The sequence below is a fragment of the Cherax quadricarinatus genome, chromosome 17 (genome assembly GCF_038502225.1).
Source record: "Cherax quadricarinatus isolate ZL_2023a chromosome 17, ASM3850222v1, whole genome shotgun sequence".
Taxonomy (NCBI): Eukaryota; Metazoa; Arthropoda; class Malacostraca; order Decapoda; family Parastacidae; genus Cherax; species Cherax quadricarinatus.
In genome coordinates, this window is record NC_091308.1 from 27,068,078 (window position 1) to 27,090,004 (window position 21,927).

General features: G+C 43.9%; 1 protein-coding gene across 3 annotated transcripts in view; it reads left to right on the forward strand.

Moving 5' to 3' along the window:
• LOC128686356 (succinate-semialdehyde dehydrogenase, mitochondrial-like) overlaps positions 1-21,927 on the forward strand; it is a 70,999-nt gene that overhangs the window by 15,614 nt on the left and 33,458 nt on the right. For all 3 annotated transcript variants that reach the window (XM_070085886.1, XM_070085887.1, XM_053773200.2), the window contains exons 2-4: positions 13,527-13,712; positions 14,802-14,932; positions 17,080-17,250. In XM_070085886.1, coding sequence (XP_069941987.1) covers positions 13,562-13,712; positions 14,802-14,932; positions 17,080-17,250 — 453 coding nt within the window. In that variant the 5' untranslated portion in view covers positions 13,527-13,561. The remainder of the gene's footprint in view (positions 1-13,526; positions 13,713-14,801; positions 14,933-17,079; positions 17,251-21,927) is intronic.

Genomic DNA, 21,927 nt, shown 5'->3' on the forward strand with positions numbered 1-21,927 from the left:
GGATTGTTAACAGAGTGTGTAGGTGCTAATTTACTAATTTTTACTTAGAAAGATCCATATTTTTTTACGTACGACTTGACAATGCCTCTTCCTATTGGCTTCAAACTTCTAATACTTGTGTATCATATTAAATGTAAGGTTCATTTTAGGTTCGAGCTGCGTGCGTACAAATTTGCTAATTTACTAACAGTGTTCAGACATATGGGATTACCTGTTTCTGGGTAATAGCTAGAGGACGCCTCTTGTGATTGGCTTGAAACTTGCAACACTGCTCTATTTTGTTCGAAGAATATTTCACATTATTATAAGCCCCAGTTTACCAACTTTATTAAAATAAACTAGAATATTGGTTTCCCTGTGATAAATAGAAAATGCCTCTTCAGGTCGGCTTCAAACTTTCAACCATGGAGTGCATTAGTGGAAGATTTAGAGGATTTTTGCACAGAGTAACGTTTAATCTACCAGTGTAAATATAGTAATTACTATATTGATTAACGGGCTATTACTTGAGAATTCCCAGTTGACTGTATACGCCTAAAATTCTTGGATCTCTTAAAATTGTTAATCTCCAGCTCATGGCCCTCTTGGAAGAGTTGAGTTATAGCTCATAATAATGTTGAAGCTCGTCTGCTTATCGAGGGTTTTGACATACGGGTAGAACATGTCTTGTGTGGGTTGAGGAAGAGGGGGGTGGGTACACCTGGAGTATACCTGGAGAGGGGTTTTGGGGGTCAACATCCTCGCAGCTCGGTCTGAGACCAGGCCTCATATGTCATACCAGGAGTACCTCTTTCCTATCATTGAGGTTGAGGGGCTGAGACAAGGGGTATGTGATAAGAAAAGCGTTGTAGAGCTTTAAACCAAACTGCTGACAAGGATGAGGAGAGGGAAGACTAGAGAGAGAGAGAGAGAGAGAGAGAGAGCTCTAACTTCATCCTGTTCCTTACTTGTATGTTTCACAACAATAAAAATACTTGTATGTCTCATAACAATAAAAATGCTTTCAAATGAGCTGATGTAGGTAACAGCTCTTAGCTTATCAATAAAGCTAGGAATCATTAACCTTGTCAAACCCTGTGTAAAAAATAAAAAGATAGAGAGAGAGAGCAGCGAGGACGATTTTGAATATGTCTAGGGGAAGGGTGACGTTTTAGAGAGTAAGTGTCTTGGACACTTGGGGGTTTAGTTATGAGAGAGAAAAAGTGTTATTGTTACGTATTGACGAGTTTGATGACTTTGAAAGTATTACAACTTATACAACAACATAATAAAAACCCACAACAACTTGGACAAATTAATGTAAATTCCAGCACAGTTTATACTTCTCGTGTCAGCTCTACCACAGCTTTTATAATTCTATTTAAACTCTGATACAGATTATAATTATTAAAACTATAAGCTGCACCCGACAGCTGGAATGCATGACTGAAAAAAGAATATAATTTTCGATAAACATCAAAATATTGAGAAGAATGTCTCTTGTGGGAGTGACAGCTCTTTCTCTCTCTTTAATAAAGAAGAAATGTTGAAAAATAGAGAAAGAGAGAGAGAGAGAGAGAGAGAGAGAGAGAGAGAGAAAGATGGGACGGGAGGATGAAGACTTCGTTTTTAGAGTTTATCTCCCAGATGGGTAGCCAATTATGCACCATCAGGTGATGATTGTATCTCTGAACCATCAGGTGATGATTGTATCTCTGAACCATCAGGTGATGATTGTATCTCTGAACCATCAGGTGATGATTGTATCTCTGAACCATCAGGTGATGATTGTATCTCTGAACCATCAGGTGATGATTGTATCTCTGAACCATCAGGTGATGATTGTATCTCTGGAACCAACAGGTGATGATTGTATCTCTGAACCATCAGGTGATGATTGTATCTCTGAACCATCAGGTGATGATTGTATCTCTGAACCATCAGGTGATGATTGTATCTCTGAACCATCAGGTGATGATTGTATCTCTGAACCATCAGGTGATGATTGTATTCTCTGAACCATCAGGTGATGATTGTATCTCTGAACCATCAGGTGATGATTGTATCTCTGAACCATCAGGTGATGATTGTATCTCTGAACCATCAGGTGATGATTGTATCTCTGAACCATCAGGTGATGATTGTATCTCTGAACCATCAGGTGATGATTGTATCTCTGAACCATCAGGTGATGATTGTCTCTCTGAACCATCAGGTGATGATTGTATCTCTGAACCATCAGGTGATGATTGTATCTCTGAACCATCAGGTGATGATTGTATCTCTGAACCATCAGGTGATGATTGTATCTCTGAACCATCAGGTGATGATTGTATCTCTGAACCATCAGGTGATGATTGTATCTCTGGACCATCAGGTGATGATTGTCTCTCTGAACCATCAGGTGATGATTGTATCTCTGAACCATCAGGTGATGATTGTATCTCTGAACCATCAGGTGATGATTGTATCTCTGAACCATCAGGTGATGATTGTATCTCTGAACCATCAGGTGATGATTGTATCTTCTGAACCATCAGGTGATGATTGTATCTCTGAACCATCAGGTGATGATTGTATCTCTGAACCATCAGGTGATGATTGTATCTCTGAACCATCAGGTGATGATTGTATCTCTGAACCATCAGGTGATGATTGTATCTCTGGACCATCAGGTGATGATTGTATCTCTGAACCATCAGGTGATGATTGTATCTCTGAACCATCAGGTGATGATTGTATCTCTGGACCATCAGGTGATGATTGTCTCTCTGGACCATCAGGTGATGATTGTATCTCTGAACCATCAGGTGATGATTGTATCTCTGAACCATCAGGTGATGATTGTATCTCTGAACCATCAGGTGATGATTGTATCTCTGGACCATCAGGTGATGATTGTATCTCTGAACCATCAGGTGATGATTGTATCTCTGAACCATCAGGTGATGATTGTATCTCTGAACCATCAGGTGATGATTGTATCTCTGAACCATCAGGTGATGATTGTATCTCTGAACCATCAGGTGATGATTGTATCTCTGAACCATCAGGTGATGATTGTATCTCTGGACCATCAGGTGATTATTGTATCTCTGAACCATCAGGTGATGATTGCTCTGAACCATCAGGTGATGATTGTATCTCTGAACCATCAGGTGATGATTGTATCTCTGAACCATCAGGTGATGATTGTCTCTCTGGACCATCAGGTGATGATTGTATCTCTGAACCATCAGGTGATGATTGTATCTCTGAACCATCAGGTGATGATTGTATCTCTGAACCATCAGGTGATGATTGTATGTGTGACACATCAGGTGATGATTGCATCTGAACCATCAGGTGATGATTGTATCTCTGTACCATCAGGTGATGATTGTATCTCTGAACCATCAGGTGATGATTGTATCTCTGAACCATCAGGTGATGATTGTATCTCTGAACCATCAGGTGATGATTGTATCTCTGGACCATCAGGTGATGATTGTATTCTGAACCATCAGGTGATGATTGTATCTCTGAACCATCAGGTGATGATTGTATCTCTGACCATCAGGTGATGATTGTATCTCTGAACCATCAGGTGATGATTGTATCTCTGAACCATCAGGTGATGATTGTATCTCTGAACCATCAGGTGATGATTGTATCTCTGAACCATCAGGTGATGATTGTATCTCTGAACCATCAGGTGATGATTGTATCTCTGGACCATCAGGTGATGATTGTATCTCTGAACCATCAGGTGATGATTGTATCTCTGGACCATCAGGTGATGATTGTATCTCTGGACCATCAGGTGATGATTGTATCTCTGAACCATCAGGTGATGATTGTATCTCTGAACCATCAGGTGATGATTGTATCTCTGACCATCAGGTGATGATTGTATCTCTGGACCATCAGGTGATGATTGTATCTCTGGACCATCAGGTGATGATTGTATCTCTGAACCATCAGGTGATGATTGTATCTCTGAACCATCAGGTGATGATTGTATCTCTGAACCATCACGTGATGATTGTATCTCTGAACCATCAGGTGATGATTGTATCTCTGGACCATCAGGTGATGATTGTATCTCTGAACCATCAGGTGATGATTGTATCTCTGAACCATCAGGTGATGATTGTATCTCTGAACCATCAGGTGATGATTGTATCTCTGAACCATCAGGTGATGATTGTATCTCTGAACCATCAGGTGATGATTGTATCTCTGGACCATCAGGTGATGATTGTATCTCTGAACCATCAGGTGATGATTGTATCTCTGGACCATCAGGTGATGATTGTATCTCTGGACCATCAGGTGATGATTGTATCTCTGAACCATCAGGTGATGATTGTATCTCTCAGCAGGTGATGATTGAACCATCAGGTGATGATTGTCTCTCTGAACCATCAGGTGATGATTGTCTCTCTGAACCATCAGGTGATGATTGTATCTCTGAACCATCAGGTGATGATTGTATCTCTGAACCATCAGGTGATGATTGTATCTCTGAACCATCAGGTGATGATTGTATCTCTGAACCATCAGGTGATGATTGTCTCTCTGAACCATCAGGTGATGATTGTCTCTCTGAACCATCAGGTGATGATTGTATCTCTGAACCATCAGGTGATGATTGTATCTCTGAACCATCAGGTGATGATTGTATCTCTGGACCATCAGGTGATGACTGTATCTCTGGACCATCAGGTAATGATTGTAACCATCAGGTGATGATTGTAACTCTGAACCATCAGGTGATGATTGTATCTCTGAACCATCAGGTGATGATTGTATCTCTGGACCATCAGGTGATGATTGTATCTCTGAACCATCAGGTGATGATTGTATCTCTGAACCATCAGGTGATGATTGTATCTCTGAACCATCAGGTGATGATTGTATCTCTGAACCATCAGGTGATGATTGTATCTCTGGACCATCAGGTGATGATTGTATCTCTGAACCATCAGGTGATGATTGTATCTCTGAACCATCAGGTGATGATTGTATCTCTGGACCATCAGGTGATGATTGTATCTCTGAACCATCAGGTGATGATTGTATCTCTGAACCATCAGGTGATGATTGTATCTCTGAACCATCAGGTGATGATTGTATCTCTGAACCATCAGGTGATGATTGTATCTCTCATCAGGTGATGATTGTATCTCTGAACCATCAGTGATGATTGTCTCTCTGAACCATCAGGTGATGATCTCTGGACCATCAGGTGATGATTGTCTCTCTGGACCATCAGGTGATGATTGTATCTCTGAACCATCAGGTGATGATTGTATCTCTGTACCATCAGGTGATGATTGTATCTCTGAACCATCAGGTGATGATTGTATCTCTGGACCATCAGGTGATGATTGTATCTCTGGACCATCAGGTGATGATTGTATCTCTGAACCATCAGGTGATGATTGTATCTCTGAACCATCAGGTGATGATTGTATCTCTGAACCATCAGGTGATGATTGTATCTCTGAACCATCAGGTGATGATTGTATCTCTGAACCATCAGGTGATGATTGTATCTCTGAACCATCAGGTGATGATTGTATCTCTGGACCATCAGGTGATGATTGTATCTCTGAACCATCAGGTGATGATTGTATCTCTGAACCATCAGGTGATGATTGTATCTCTGAACCATCAGGTGATGATTGTATCTCTGAACCATCAGGTGATGATTGTATCTCTGGACCATCAGGTGATGATTGTATCTCTGGACCATCAGGTGATGACTGTATCTCTGGACCATCAGGTAATGATTGTATCTCTGGACCATCAGGTGATGATTGTAACTCTGAACCATCAGGTGATGATTGTATCTCTGAAACATCAGGTGATGATTGTATCTCTGGACCATCAGGTGATGATTGTATCTCTGAACCATCAGGTGATGATTGTATCTCTGAACCATCAGGTGATGATTGTATCTCTGAACCATCAGGTGATGATTGTATCTCTGAACCATCAGGTGATGATTGTATCTCTGGACCATCAGGTGATGATTGTATCTCTGAACCATCAGGTGATGATTGTATCTCTGAACCATCAGGTGATGATTGTATCTCTGAACCATCAGGTGATGATTGTATCTCTGAACCATCAGGTGATGATTGTATCTCTGGACCATCAGGTGATGATTGTATCTCTGGACCATCAGGTGATGATTGTATCTCTGAACCATCAGGTGATGATTGTATCTCTAAACCATCAGGTGATGATTGTATCTCTGGACCATCAGGTGATGATTGTATCTCTGAACCATCAGGTGATGATTGTATCTCTGAACCATCAGGTGATGATTGTATCTCTGAACCATCAGGTGATGATTGTATCTCTGAACCATCAGGTGATGATTGTATCTCTGAACCATCAGGTGATGATTGTATCTCTGAACCATCAGGTGATGATTGTATCTCTGAACCATCAGGTGATGATTGTATCTCTGAACCATCAGGTGATGATTGTATCTCTGGACCATCAGGTGATGATTGTATCTCTGAACCATCAGGTGATGATTGTATCTCTGAACCATCAGGTGATGATTGTATCTCTGGACCATCAGGTGATGATTGTATCTCTGAACCATCAGGTGATGATTGTATCTCTGAACCATCAGGTGATGATTGTATCTCTGGACCATCAGGTGATGACTGTATCTCTGGACCATCAGGTGATGATTGTATCTCTGGACCATCAGGTGATGATTGTAACTCTGAACCATCAGGTGATGATTGTATCTCCATCAGGTGATGATTGTATCTCTGGACCATCAGGTGATGATTGTATCTCTGAACCATCAGGTGATGATTGTATCTCTGAACCATCAGGTGATGATTGTATCTCTGAACCATCAGGTGATGATTGTATCTCTGGACCATCAGGTGATGATTGTATCTCTGAACCATCAGGTGATGATTGTATCTCTGGACCATCAGGTGATGATTGTATCTCTGAACCATCAGGTGATGATTGTATCTCTGAACCATCAGGTGATGATTGTATCTCTGAACCATCAGGTGATGATTGTATCTCTGAACCATCAGGTGATGATTGTATCTCTGGACCATCAGGTGATGATTGTATCTCTGGACCATCAGGTGATGATTGTATCTCTGAACCATCAGGTGATGATTGTATCTCTGGACCATCAGGTGATGATTGTCTCTCTGGACCATCAGGTGATGATTGTCTCTCTGGACCATCAGGTGATGATTGTATCTCTGGACCAGCAGGTGATGATTGTATCTCTGGACCATCAGGTGATGATTGTCTCTCTGGACCATCAGGTGATGATTGTCTCTCTGGACCATCAGGTGATGATTGTATCTCTGAACCATCAGGTGATGATTGTATCTCTGAACCATCAGGTGATGATTGTATCTCTGAACCATCAGGTGATGATTGTATCTCTGGACCATCAGGTGATGATTGTCTCTCTGGACCATCAGGTGATGATTGTCTCTCTGGACCATCAGGTGATGATTGTATCTCTGGACCATCAGGTGATGATTGTATCTCTGGACCATCAGGTGATGATTGTATCTCTGGACCATCAGGTGATAATTGTATCTCTGAACCATCAGGTGATGATTGCATCTCTGGACCATCAGGTGATGATTGTATCTCTGGACCATCAGGTGATGATTGTCTCTCTGGACCATCAGGTGATGATTGTCTCTCTGGACCATCAGGTGATGATTGTATCTCTGGACCATCAGGTGATGATTGTATCTCTGGACCATCAGGTGATGATTGTATCTCTGAACCATCAGGTGATGATTGTCTCTCTGAACCATCAGGTGATGATTGTCTCTCTGGACCATCAGGTGATGATTGTCTCTCTGGACCATCAGGTGATGATTGTATCTCTGAACCATCAGGTGATGATTGTATCTCTGTACCATCAGGTGATGATTGTATCTCTGGACCATCAGGTGATGATTGTATCTCTGAACCATCAGGTGATGATTGTATCTCTGAACCATCAGGTGATGATTGTATCTCTGAACCACCAGGTGATGATTGTATCTCTGAACCATCAGGTGATGATTGTATCTCTGAACCATCAGGTGATGATTGTATCTCTGGACCATCAGGTGATGATTGTATCTCTGAACCATCATTTGATGATTGTAACCATCAGGTGATGATTGTATCTCTGGACCATCAGGTGATGATTGTCTCTCTGGACCATCAGGTGATGATTGTCTCTCTGGACCATCAGGTGATGATTGTATCTCTGAACCATCAGGTGATGATTGTATCTCTGGACCATCAGGTGATGATTGTATCTCTGAACCATCAGGTGATGATTGTATCTCTGGACCATCAGGTGATGATTGTATCTCTGAACCATCAGGTGATGATTGTATCTCTGAACCATCAGGTGATGATTGTATCTCTGAACCATCAGGTGATGATTGTATCTCTGAACCATCAGGTGATGATTGTATCTCTGAACCATCAGGTGATGATTGTATCTCTGGACCATCAGGTGATGATTGTATCTCTGAACCATCAGGTGATGATTGTATCTCTGGACCATCAGGTGATGATTGTATCTCTGGACCATCAGGTGATGATTGTATCTCTGAACCATCAGGTGATGATTTTATCTCTGAACCATCAGGTGATGATTTTATCTCTGAACCATCAGGTGATGATTGTATCTCTGAACCATCAGGTGATGATTGTATCTCTGGACCATCAGGTGATGATTGTATCTCTGGACCATCAGGTGATGATTGTATCTCTGGACCATCAGGTGATGATTGTATCTCTGAACCATCAGGTGATGATTGTATCTCTGAACCATCAGGTGATGATTGTATCTCTGGACCATCAGGTGATGATTGTATCTCTGAACCATCAGGTGATGATTGTATCTCTGAACCATCAGGTGATGATTGTATCTCTGTACCATCAGGTGATGATTGTATCTCTGGACCATCAGGTGATGATTGTATCTCTGAACCATCAGGTGATGATTGTATCTCTGAACCATCAGGTGATGATTGTATCTCTGAACCATCAGGTGATGATTGTATCTCTGAACCATCAGGTGATGATTGTATCTCTGAACCATCAGGTGATGATTGTATCTCTGAACCATCAGGTGATGATTGTATCTCTGAACCATCAGGTGATGATTGTATCTCTGAACCATCAGGTGATGATTGTATCTCTGAACCATCAGGTGATGATTGTATCTCTGGACCATCAGGTGATGATTGTATCTCTGGACCATCAGGTGATGATTGTATCTCTGAACCATCAGGTGATGATTGTATCTCTGGACCATCAGGTGATGATTGTATCTCTGAACCATCAGGTGATGATTGTATCTCTGGACCATCAGGTGATGATTGTATCTCTGAACCATCAGGTGATGATTGTATCTCTGGACCATCAGGTGATGATTGTATCTCTGGACCATCAGGTGATGATTGTATCTCTGGACCATCAGGTGATGATTGTATCTCTGAACCATCAGGTGATGATTGTCTCTCTGGACCATCAGGTGATGATTGTCTCTCTGGACCATCAGGTGATGATTGTATCTCTGGACCATCAGGTGATGAATGTCTCTCTGGACCATCAGGTGATGATTGTCTCTCTGGACCATCAGGTGATGATTGTCTCTCTGGACCATCAGGTGATGATTGTATCTCTGGACCATCAGGTGATGATTGTCTCTCTGGACCATCAGGTGATGATTGTATCTCTGGACCATCAGGTGATGATTGTCTCTCTGGACCATCAGGTGATGATTGTCTCTCTGGACCATCAGGTGATGATTGTCTCTCTGGACCATCAGGTGATGATTGTCTCTGTGGACTATCAGGTGATGATTGTATCTCTGGACCATCAGGTGATGATTGTCTCTCTGGACCATCAGGTGATGATTGTCTCTCTGGACCATCAGGTGATGATTGTCTCTGTGGACTATCAGGTGATGATTGTATCTCTGGACCATCAGGTGATGATTGTCTCTCTGGACCATCAGGTGATGATTGTATCTCTGGACCATCAGGTGATGATTGTATCTCTGGACCATCAGGTGATGATTGTATCTCTGGACCATCAGGTGATGATTGTATCTCTGGACCATCAGGTGATGATTGTATCTCTGGACCATCAGGTGATGATTGTATCTCTGGACCATCAGGTGATGATTGTCTCTCTGGACCATCAGGTGATGATTGTCTCTCTGGACCATCAGGTGATGATTGTATCTCTGGACCATCAGGTGATGATTGTATCTCTGGACCATCAGGTGATTGTGGACCATCAGGTGAAGACTACTCTCTGAACCATCAGGTGATGATTGTCTCTCTGGACCATCAGGTGATGATTGTGGCTCTCTGGACCATCAGGTGATGATTGTATCTCTGAACCATCAGGTGATGATTGTATCTCTGGACCATCAGGTGATGATTGTATCTCTGGACCATCAGGTGATGATTGTATCTCTGGACCATCAGGTGATGATTGTATCTCTGGACCATCAGGTGATGATTGTATCTCTGGACCATCAGGTGATGATTGTATCTCTGGACCATCAGGTGATGATTGTATCTCTGGACCATCAGGTGATGATTGTCTCTCTGGACCATCAGGTGAAGACTACTCTGTCTGGACCATCAGGTGATGATTGTCTCTCTGGACCATCAGGTGAAGACTACTCTGTCTGGACCATCAGGTGATGATTGTCTCTCTGGACCATCAGGTGAAGACTACTCTGTCTGGACCATCAGGTGATGATTGTCTCTCTGGACCATCAGGTGATGATTGTCTCTCTGGACCATCAGGTGAAGACTACTCTGTCTGGACCATCAGGTGATGATTGTCTGCCTCCAAGGTGTGAGTTCTAGGCACTCTGAAAGACTTGTTATACACAACAGCTGAGAGCTGCTGACAATGTACACAACAGCTGAGAGCTGCTGACAGTGTACACAACAGCTGAGAGCTGCTGACAGTGTACTCAACAGCTGAGAGCTGCTGACAATGTACACAACAGCTGAGAGCTGCTGACAATGTACACAACAGCTGAGAGCTGCTGACAATGTACACAACAGCTGAGAGCTGCTGACAATGTACACAACAGCTGAGAGCTGCTGACAATGTACACAACAGCTGAGAGCTGCTGACAATGTACACAACAGGTGAGAGCTGCTGACAGTGTACACAACAGCTGAGAGCTGCTGACAGTGTACTCAACAGCTGAGAGCTGCTGACAATGTACACAACAGCTGAGAGCTGCTGACAATGTACACAACAGCTGAGAGCTGCTGACAGTGTACTCAACAGCTGAGAGCTGCTGACAGTGTACTCAACAGATGAGAGCTGCTGACAGTGTACTCAACAGCTGAGAGCTGCTGACAGTGTACTCAACAGATGAGAGCTGCTGACAGTGTACTCAACAGCTGAGAGCTGCTGACAGTGTACTCAACAGCTGAGAGCTGCTGACAGTGTACTCAACAGCTGAGAGCTGCTGACAAGCTGCTGACAGTGTACTCAACAGCTGAGAGCTGCTGACAAGCTGTACACAACAGCTGAGAGCTACTGACAGTGTACACAACAGCTGAGAGCTGCTGACAGTGTACTCAACAGCTGAGAGCTGCTGACAGTGTACTCAACAGCTGAGAGCTGCTGACAGTGTACTCAACAGCTGAGAGCTGCTGACAGTGTACTCAACAGCTGAGAGCTGCTGACAGTGTACTCAACAGCTGAGAGCTGCTGACAGTGTACTCAACAGATGAGAGCTGCTGACAGTGTACTCAACAGCTGAGAGCTGCTGACAGTGTACACAACAGCTGAGAGCTGCTGACAATGTACACAACAGCTGAGAGCTGCTGACAATGTACACAACAGCTGAGAGCTGCTGACAGTGTACACAACAGCTGAGAGCTGCTGACAGCGTACACAACAGCTGAGAGCTGCTGACAGTGTACTCAACAGCTGAGAGCTGCTGACAGTGTACACAACAACTGAGAGCTGCTGACATGTACACTGAGAACAGCTGAGAGCTGCTGACAGTGTACACAACAGCTGAGAGCTGCTGACAGCGTACACAACAGCTGAGAGCTGCTGACAGTGTACTCAACAGCTGAGAGCTGCTGACAGTGTACACAACAACTGAGAGCTGCTGACAGCGTACACAACAGCTGAGAGCTGCTGACAGCATACACAACAGCTGAGAGCTGCTGACAGTGTACACAACAGCTGAGAGCTGCTGACAGTGTACTCAACAGATCAGAGCTGCTGACAGTGTACTCAACAGCTGAGAGCTGCTGACAGTGTACACATTGCCTTAGTCTGGAGACTACGTGTCAGTACAGTAGAAAGTCAAATCTGACTAAATCTCACTACATAGGCGCTGTATGATCCATGAGGGTTTAGTGTTCAAAGGGATGATAATAATAATAATAAATTTGTGATAAATGGAGAATGTATCTTCTGGTCGGCTTCAAACTTAGTTTCTGTGCAGTAACTGAAGAATGGCTCTTCTACTTACCTTTAAACCTTAATTGGTGGCGAATCTCATTTAGAAAAAGGTGGTTTATTAACTTCGGGGCGCTGTAGGTGCCAAAATTGTCAATTTTACTGAAGAAATTGGTTTTCGTGAGATAATTTATGAATACCTGGTTGATAAGTCTTCGTTCCACTAAGAGGTCTGGTCTGGGACTGGATCGTGGGGACGATGACCCCCGAAAGAATCCTCTAGACATCCTTCATGTATGCCTCAGCCGATGGGCATCAAACCTTAAATTCCAATAATTTGAGACGGCATTTTCTGATTGGCTTCAAGCTTTCAATGTTGATGTATCTTAGTGAAAGTTCGAGAGAAAATTTGGAGCTTTCCCCTGATTATAATCAATGTATTAACCGATCTATCTAAAAGAAAAAAAACGACATGTCTTAGCATTGAACTCTATATGTGCACAGTTTGTTGGCTTCTGTGCAATAACTGAAGAATGCCTCTTCTGGTCGGCTTTAAACTTTTAGTGCTGATGTATTTTCCTTAAAAGGAAGCTTCACCTTGATTTCAGGTCGTGCAAGGCTTAATGTACCAATTTTTTAGTCAATTTGGTTTCTGCGAAATAATTGGAGAATGTCTCTTCTGATCGTTAATAAGTTTCTGTGTTTGACTTGACTGTTTTTGACCTGACTGTGCTTGACCTGACTGTGTTTGACCTGACTGTGTTTGACCTGACTGTGTTTGACCTGACTATGTTTGACCTGACTGTGTTTGACTTAACTGTGTTTGACCTGACTGCATTTGACCTGACTGTGCTTGACCTGACTGTGTTTGACCTGACTGTGTTTGACCTGACTGTGTTTGACCTGACTGTGTTTGACCTGACTGTGTTTGACCTGACTGTGTTTGACCTGACTGTGTTTGACCTGACTGGGGTCCACCTGTTGTGGACCGTTGACTCAGTCGCAACAAATGTACAAATGTACATTTATTTCTTACTGTGCAGGAGGTTAAGTCGTAGTGACGAATTCATTTCTGTCTTTCACAGTTTAAATAGCACAGCTGGAACCCGCACGACGAGTCATGTCACTGCAGGAACTACTGACGAAGGCGTACATAGGAGGGTCTTGGAGAGCGGGGCGGGGCGGGACCTTCCCCGTCTACGACCCAGCTACAGGAGAGGAGATAACCAGAGTGGCGGACTGCACCGTTGAAGACCTCGACGAAGCCATTGGTAAGTTGAAGATTTCGAAGAAAGTTGAAGATGTCGTCGAAGCCATAGGTAAGTTGAAGATCTCAACGAAGCCATAAGTAAGTTGAGAGCAACAAGCGAGTGATGTCTCATCTTAGAACCTTCCTGAAGTGCAGACATGTGTGCATAGCCAAGACATTTACTGAAGGAGAAGTTCCGTTGGTGGCTTTTCCATGTCAGTCTTTTGGATTGACAAAGTTACCAGTGGAGAAACGTTTCATTTATGTCTTGAGGGTGCATGTGTCTTATTCCCACGTCGGTTTAGCATCTCAAGTAAATATAATAGTTGTAGTAGTAGTAATAGTAGTAGTAGTAGTAGTAGTAGTAGTAGTAGTAGTAGTAGTAGTAGTAGTAGTAGTAGTAGAAGTAGCAGTAGTAGTAGTAGTAGTAGTAATAATAATAATAATAATTATTATTATTATTATTATTATTATTATTATTATTATTATTATTATTATTATTATTATTATTATTATTATTATTATTATTATTATTATTATTGAGCAAGTGTAAGGACAACCAGCAACATAATTATGATATCATAAAAAATACACATTAGAAGGATACCCCAATGTGGGGATACCCCTCATATGTGGCCCTTTGTGTATCCCTGTGCTTTTACACTACCGTCCACTGGATGGATACGTGGAGACCAATAAACTAACCAGCCGTTTCGGCGGCAAAATATTAATCAAATTCCCTTCCCTGAAAGACAGAAGCTCGTGAATATGAATATAGCAAAAGTGGAGGTGCATTTTGCTTGTAAAAACGACGCTATCTTCAATCTCTCTCAAAAACTACAATACCAGATTTGCGTATGTATATATTTCTAAATCTATTTAAACTCTTTTTCACATTCGATTGCAATTAATACATTTTTAAGATTTCATGTTTCAAGACTTTTTTTCAGTTATATATAAACACAGTTATATACATTGAAGGGTGTATATCTCTCAATGTACATACCCAGAAATATATCTCAGAGTATATACACTGATAAGTTATATCCGCGATATAACGCAAGCCAGCAGGAGTGGGGACACACTGAAGTATTAATGTGTGTGTTTACAGAGGCGGCGTCGGAGGCTTACAGTTCTTGGCGTCACACCACAGTGAAGCAGAGAGCCACACTGCTCCACAAGATCCAAGTTGCTCTCTTAGACAACAAGGACACCATCGCCACCACTCTCACCAGAGAAAATGTAACGTTCATTGATCTTAAGTGATTTTTTTTCCTTTCCTGTGAAATTTATTGATTCCGAATTTAATGTCTTTGCCTCTAACACATAGAAAATGCACGATAGTTCTAGATCTAAATAGAAATAGATAGCTCCTCTCAGCTGATAGCCTCGGGGTGGAGTCATAGGTCCTCTGCTCTCTCTTTCCCATGTATTATCATGCCTTCCCAAGTATTCTCATGTACTCTCCTGTATAAACATTACATCCCGTGTCACCGTAACAGTCTCTTACACATTCTTTAAGAAGAATGCGTTACTGAGATCAGCTTAGCCACTTACGTCGAGATCATTGAGTTTTGGAGTGTTTGCCTACTGATGATGGTCTCACTGGTCAGAGACGCTTGAGACGAGTGGACGAGACTTCAGTCTCCAGTATTCGACATGGCGCATGACTCGCACAGGCTTAGCTGGTAGTGGAGCTCTGGTCATCACGAAACAAGGTGTCTCCTGACTCACGAAATCGTAATAATACGATTGCAAACAAATCAAGGAACGGGTGGGACTTGAACCCAAGGCAACTGAGTCTTATAACTCACTTGCCATGTGTTCAAACCCCTACCCGTTCCGTGATTGTCTCTTGGCAAGTGATGACCTGTTCAAGAATTATGCATAAGCTGGTATATTTATGGTATACCAGTATATTGGTGGATATGTATATTTCAGATTATATACATCACGAGGTGTTTAATTTTCAGGGTATACAGATATAGAGGTACATAGATCTAGGGTATATAGATCTAGATTCTAGAGGCATACAGATCTAGGGTATATAGATCTAGAGCGCATATACACTAGGAGATATGTAACTCTTAGAATATATACACCAAGATGTAAATATCTCTCAGACTATATATATATATCAAAAGGTGTGTATATCTGAGTATATACACAAAGTGGTGTATATATCTCATAATATAAACAACAAGAGGTACATATACCTCGGTGCACATATAAAGATGTGTCAGAGTATACGTATACATGAAGGGGAGTGTATCCCTCTGTGTAAATGCACAAAAGTGTGTATGTCAGTGTAAATACAATGAAAGGTTTGCATCTGTCTGTGGGAGACCACAAACAATACATCACCACTCTGTAATATCCTAGTATGATGCCATTTCAGCCCTGCCTACAACACAATTTCCTACTGTTGACATTCCAACAGTACTGATATAAAAACAACCAGAGCCATGACAGGCGCATGAGGAAACAAGAACAGGCATGGGATGAAGACGGTGTACAAGATGTATTCATTATGACAGAATTTTTTTTCCATAGTTTGTTCAAAGCCTATTTCTGAGGCCTCAGAAATGTGAACACTTTGTATAATTCTGTATTTGAACCTTAATTCACAAACTCACATAAAATACACAGGTTTCCTACACCAACTAAATATTCCTCGTTATTTATGTAGTAATATATATATATATATATATATATATATATATATATATATATATATATATATATATATATATATGAAGGAGGGGTGTTAATGTTGCAGTTTAAAAACTGTAGTGTAAAGCACCCTTCTGGCAAGACAGTGATGGAGTGAATGATGGTGAAAGTTTTTCTTTTTCGGGCCACCCTGCCTTGGTGGGAATCGGCCGGTGTGATAATATATGTGATAATAAAATATATATATATATATATATATATATATATATATATGCTGCTTTGTGGTGACCTTAATGGAAGGAGCAAGGCCGTTCAACCCAGACAGAAAATTCTCTAGAGATTTATTTACGGTCCACGAACAAGTTTCATCAACATATCTGAACTATTTTCCAGCGTCAAAATAACTCCGTAGATTGGCTGATAAAAAAAAAAACAGTCGTTGGACATGAACGTAGAATACACTATGAATTGGTTAATAAGCTCAATGATTAGAGGGAGTATGTATATTACATTTGTAGAATATGTAAATGTTAGGATACTTACTGAGGATGCGTTATGCCCCCCTGGTGAGCCTTGATTTTTTTAGTCTATATTTAATTAATTATTAATCCAGAATTATTATACAGAATATGTCATCCTCTTCTTTTTCGTCTAGCACTTTGAGCATATCCATTCTCTCTGGTACGACACATTCTCAGATGTACTGTTTCCTTCAGGGTAAGCCCAAAGCTGAGGCAGCGGGAGAGGTGATGTTCGCAGCATCGTTCTTCGAGTGGTTCGCTGAGGAAACTCGTCGCCAGTATGGAGAGACCATCCCCAGCGCTGCGGCAACCAAACGCATGATCACCGTCAGACAACCTGTTGGCGTAGCCGCTGTCATCACCCCGGTAATACCTTATTATTTTTTTTGACCTATTTGTAGCTACGGGATCAGAGCTACGTTCGTAATGTACCAGTCTTTAGTAATTTGCAGCTACAGGGTCAGAGCTGCGTTCCGTAGTATTCCACTCTTCAGTATTTTATAGTACAGGGTCAGAGTTATGCTCGTAATGTTCCAGTCATCAGTAATTTGTAGCTACAGGAGCAGTGCTACGTTCGTAATGTTCCAGTCTTCAGAGTCTGGACTCACTGTAACCACTTCTGGGACAATAGGGTGCTCTAGCCATTCAATGAGACAATGAATCAGGAACGCTGTAACCTCTCGAGGGTTCATTAAATCCGTGACGTTATAACTAACACTGGGGTGACAATAACGTACTCCCTAGACTAGCCAGACATGGTCAACACTTCACTATATTGATGACACAGTGATCAGCAATCAGTCCAGTGAAAGCCAGAGTTTAAATACTGCACGAGGGTCAATACTGCGTCAACTGCAGTATCTGGAATCTGAATGGTCTCCAACTCTCTCATTTAATATAGAAATAGATGATCCTTCCCAATACATAGCCCTTGCGACGATTCTAGTCCTCTTCTGTCTTTCGAATGTACTCCCAGTGGTCGATGTCAGTGTTGACCGGCGGCTATTAATTTCTTCTAATACTATGTCTAGTGGCCAACATGTTCAAAAATATATAAATACGAGGTCACTATTTCTGCCACTACACAACCAGGTCATTTTTTCCACCGCTTCACCATCCAAAGGTCACTATCGGCACTGCACCTAATCAATAGTGACCACCACACCACCTTGAGGCTGCTCCCTCCTTCACTGAAACATCACTATGACCAGTACCACATGACATAGTCAATACTCCTTACAATACCTTCATTATTACCACTGTTGCTGCTGCCGATACTATTACTACTGTCTTCACCTCCATCCATACCTACTCCACCACACCACCACCCATCACCTACCATCCACCACCACCACTACTCATCCACTACCATCATACCACCACCACCACCACACCCATGGCCACCACCGCCTACCATATCACACCACCGGCCACCATCACTACCACCACCACCACCACCACCTACTCAACCACCACCACCACCACCATCCACACCACCACCACCACCACCACCACCACCACCATCCACCACCACGACCATCACATTACCATCACCACCACCGACCACCACATACCACTACCACCACCACCACCACCTACCACCACCACCACTACCACCACCACCACCACCTACCACCACTACCTCCACCACCACTACCACCACCACACCACCTACCACCACCACTACCACCATCCACCACCACCCCACCACCTACACCACCACCACCACCACCACCACCACCACCACCAACCACCTACCACTACCACCACTACCACCACCACCAACCACCACACCACTACCACCACCACCACCACCACCACCACCACCACCTACCACCACCTACCACCACCACCAACCACCTACCACTCCACCACCACCACTACCACCACTCACCACCAACTACCACTACCTACCACACCACCACCTCACCACCACCACCACTACCACCAACCACCACCACACCACTACCACCACTACCACCTACACCACCTCACTACACCACTACCACCACCCCACCACCACCTACTACAACCACCACTACAACCACCACCACCACACCACCACCACTACCACCACACCACCACCACCACCTACCACTACCACCACCATACCTACCACCACCACCTACCACCACCACCACACCATCACACCACCACCACTACCACCACCACTACCACACCACCACTACTACCACCACTACCACACTACTCCACCATTACCACACCACCACCACTACTACCACCTACCACTACACCACCACCACCTACCACCACAACCACCTCACTACCACCACCACCACTACCACCACCACCTACCACCACCACTACCACCACTACCACCACTACCACCACTACCACTACCACTACCACCACCACCACCACCATCACCACCATACCACTACCATCCACCACCACCACTACCACCACAACCACCTACTACCACCACCACCACCACCTACCACCACCACCACCACCACCACCTACCACCACCAACCACTAACCACCACCACCACCTACCACCACCACAACCACCTACTACCACCTACACCACACCACCACCATCCACTCACCTACCACTACCAACCTACTACCTACCACCACTACCACACCACTACCACTACTACCACTACCACTACCACCACTACCACCACCACCACCACCACCACTACTACCACATACTACCACTACTCACTACCAACCACTACCACTACCTCACTACCACTACCACCACTACCTACCAACCACCACTCCACCTCACAACCACCACTACAACACTCACTACCACCACTCCACATCCACCACCTACCACCTACCACTACCACACCACCACCTACCACCACACCACCACCTACCACCTACCACCACCACCTCACTCACAACCACACCACCACACCACCACCACTACCACTACCAACCACCACTACCACACAACCACCTACCACACCACACCACTACCACCACTCACTACCAACCACTACTACCACCTACCACCATACTACTACCACCACTACTACCACTACCACCAACAACAACTACTCCACTACCACTACCACCACACACCACACTACCACAACCACTACTACCACATACCACCACTCATTCACCTACAACCACTACCACCACACCACTCCACCACACCACAACCACTACCACCACTAACCACCTACTACTACCACCTACCACCACCACCTAACCTACTACTCACCACCACCACCACCACCACTCACTACCACCACTACCACTACCACCCACCTACACACCACTACCACACCACCAACCACTACCACTCACTACCACAACCACCACCACCACTACACTACCACTACAACCACCACCACACAACCTACCACTACCTACACCACTACCTACAACTACACCACTACTACCACTACCACCACCACCTACCTACTACTACCACCACCACCACCTACCACTACCACCACTACCACTACTACTACACCACTACCACCACCACACCATCCACACCACATACCACACCACCACTCCACACCACCACACCACAACCACCACCACCACACCACCACCACTACCACTACCACCACTACCACTACCACAACCACCACACCACTACCAACCACCACTACCAACCACCACCACCACACCACCACTACCACTACCACTACACCACTAACCACTACCACCACTACCACCACCACTACTACCAACCTACTACTAACACTACTACAACCACTACTACACTACCACTACTACTACCACACTACTACAACCACTACACCTACTACTACCACTACAACCAACTACCTACTACTACACACACACACACACACACACACACACACACACACACACACACACACACACACACACACACACACACACACACACACACACACACACACACACACACACACACACACACACACACACACACACACACACACACACACACACACACACACACACACACACACACACACACACACACACACACACACACACACACACACACACCACACACACACACACACACACACACACACACACACACACACACACACACACACACACACACACACACACACACACACACAACACACACACACACACACACACACACACACACACACACACACACACACACACACACACACACACACACACACACACAACAACACACACACACACACACACACACACACACACACACACACACACACACACACACACACACACACACACACACACACACACACACAACACACACACACACACACACACACACACACACACACACACACACACACACACACACACACACACACACACACACACACACACACACACACACACACACACACACACACACACACACACACACACACACACACACACACACACACACACACACACACACACAACAAAAAACACACACACACACACACACACACACACACACACACACACACACACACACACACACACACACACACACACACACACACACACACACACACACACACACACACACACACACACACACACACACACACACACACACACACACACACACAAACAACACACACAAACACACACACACACACACACACACACACACACACACACACACACACACACACACACACACACACACAAAACACACACACACACACACACACACACACACAACACCCACACACACACACACACACACACACACACACACACAACACACACACACACACACACACACACACACACACACACACACACACACACACACACACACACACACACACACACACACACACACACACACACACACACACACACACACGCACACACGCACACACACACACACGCACACACACACACACGCACACACACACACACACACACGCACACACACACACACACACACACTAGCAACAAAATGCAAGGAGGCTGAGGAGAGGTTTGTACCCAAGGGTAACAGGAATAATGAAAAAGCCAGGATGAGCCCATGGTTTACCCAAAGGTGCAGGGAGGCAAAAACCAAGTGTGCTAGGGAATGGAAGAAATATA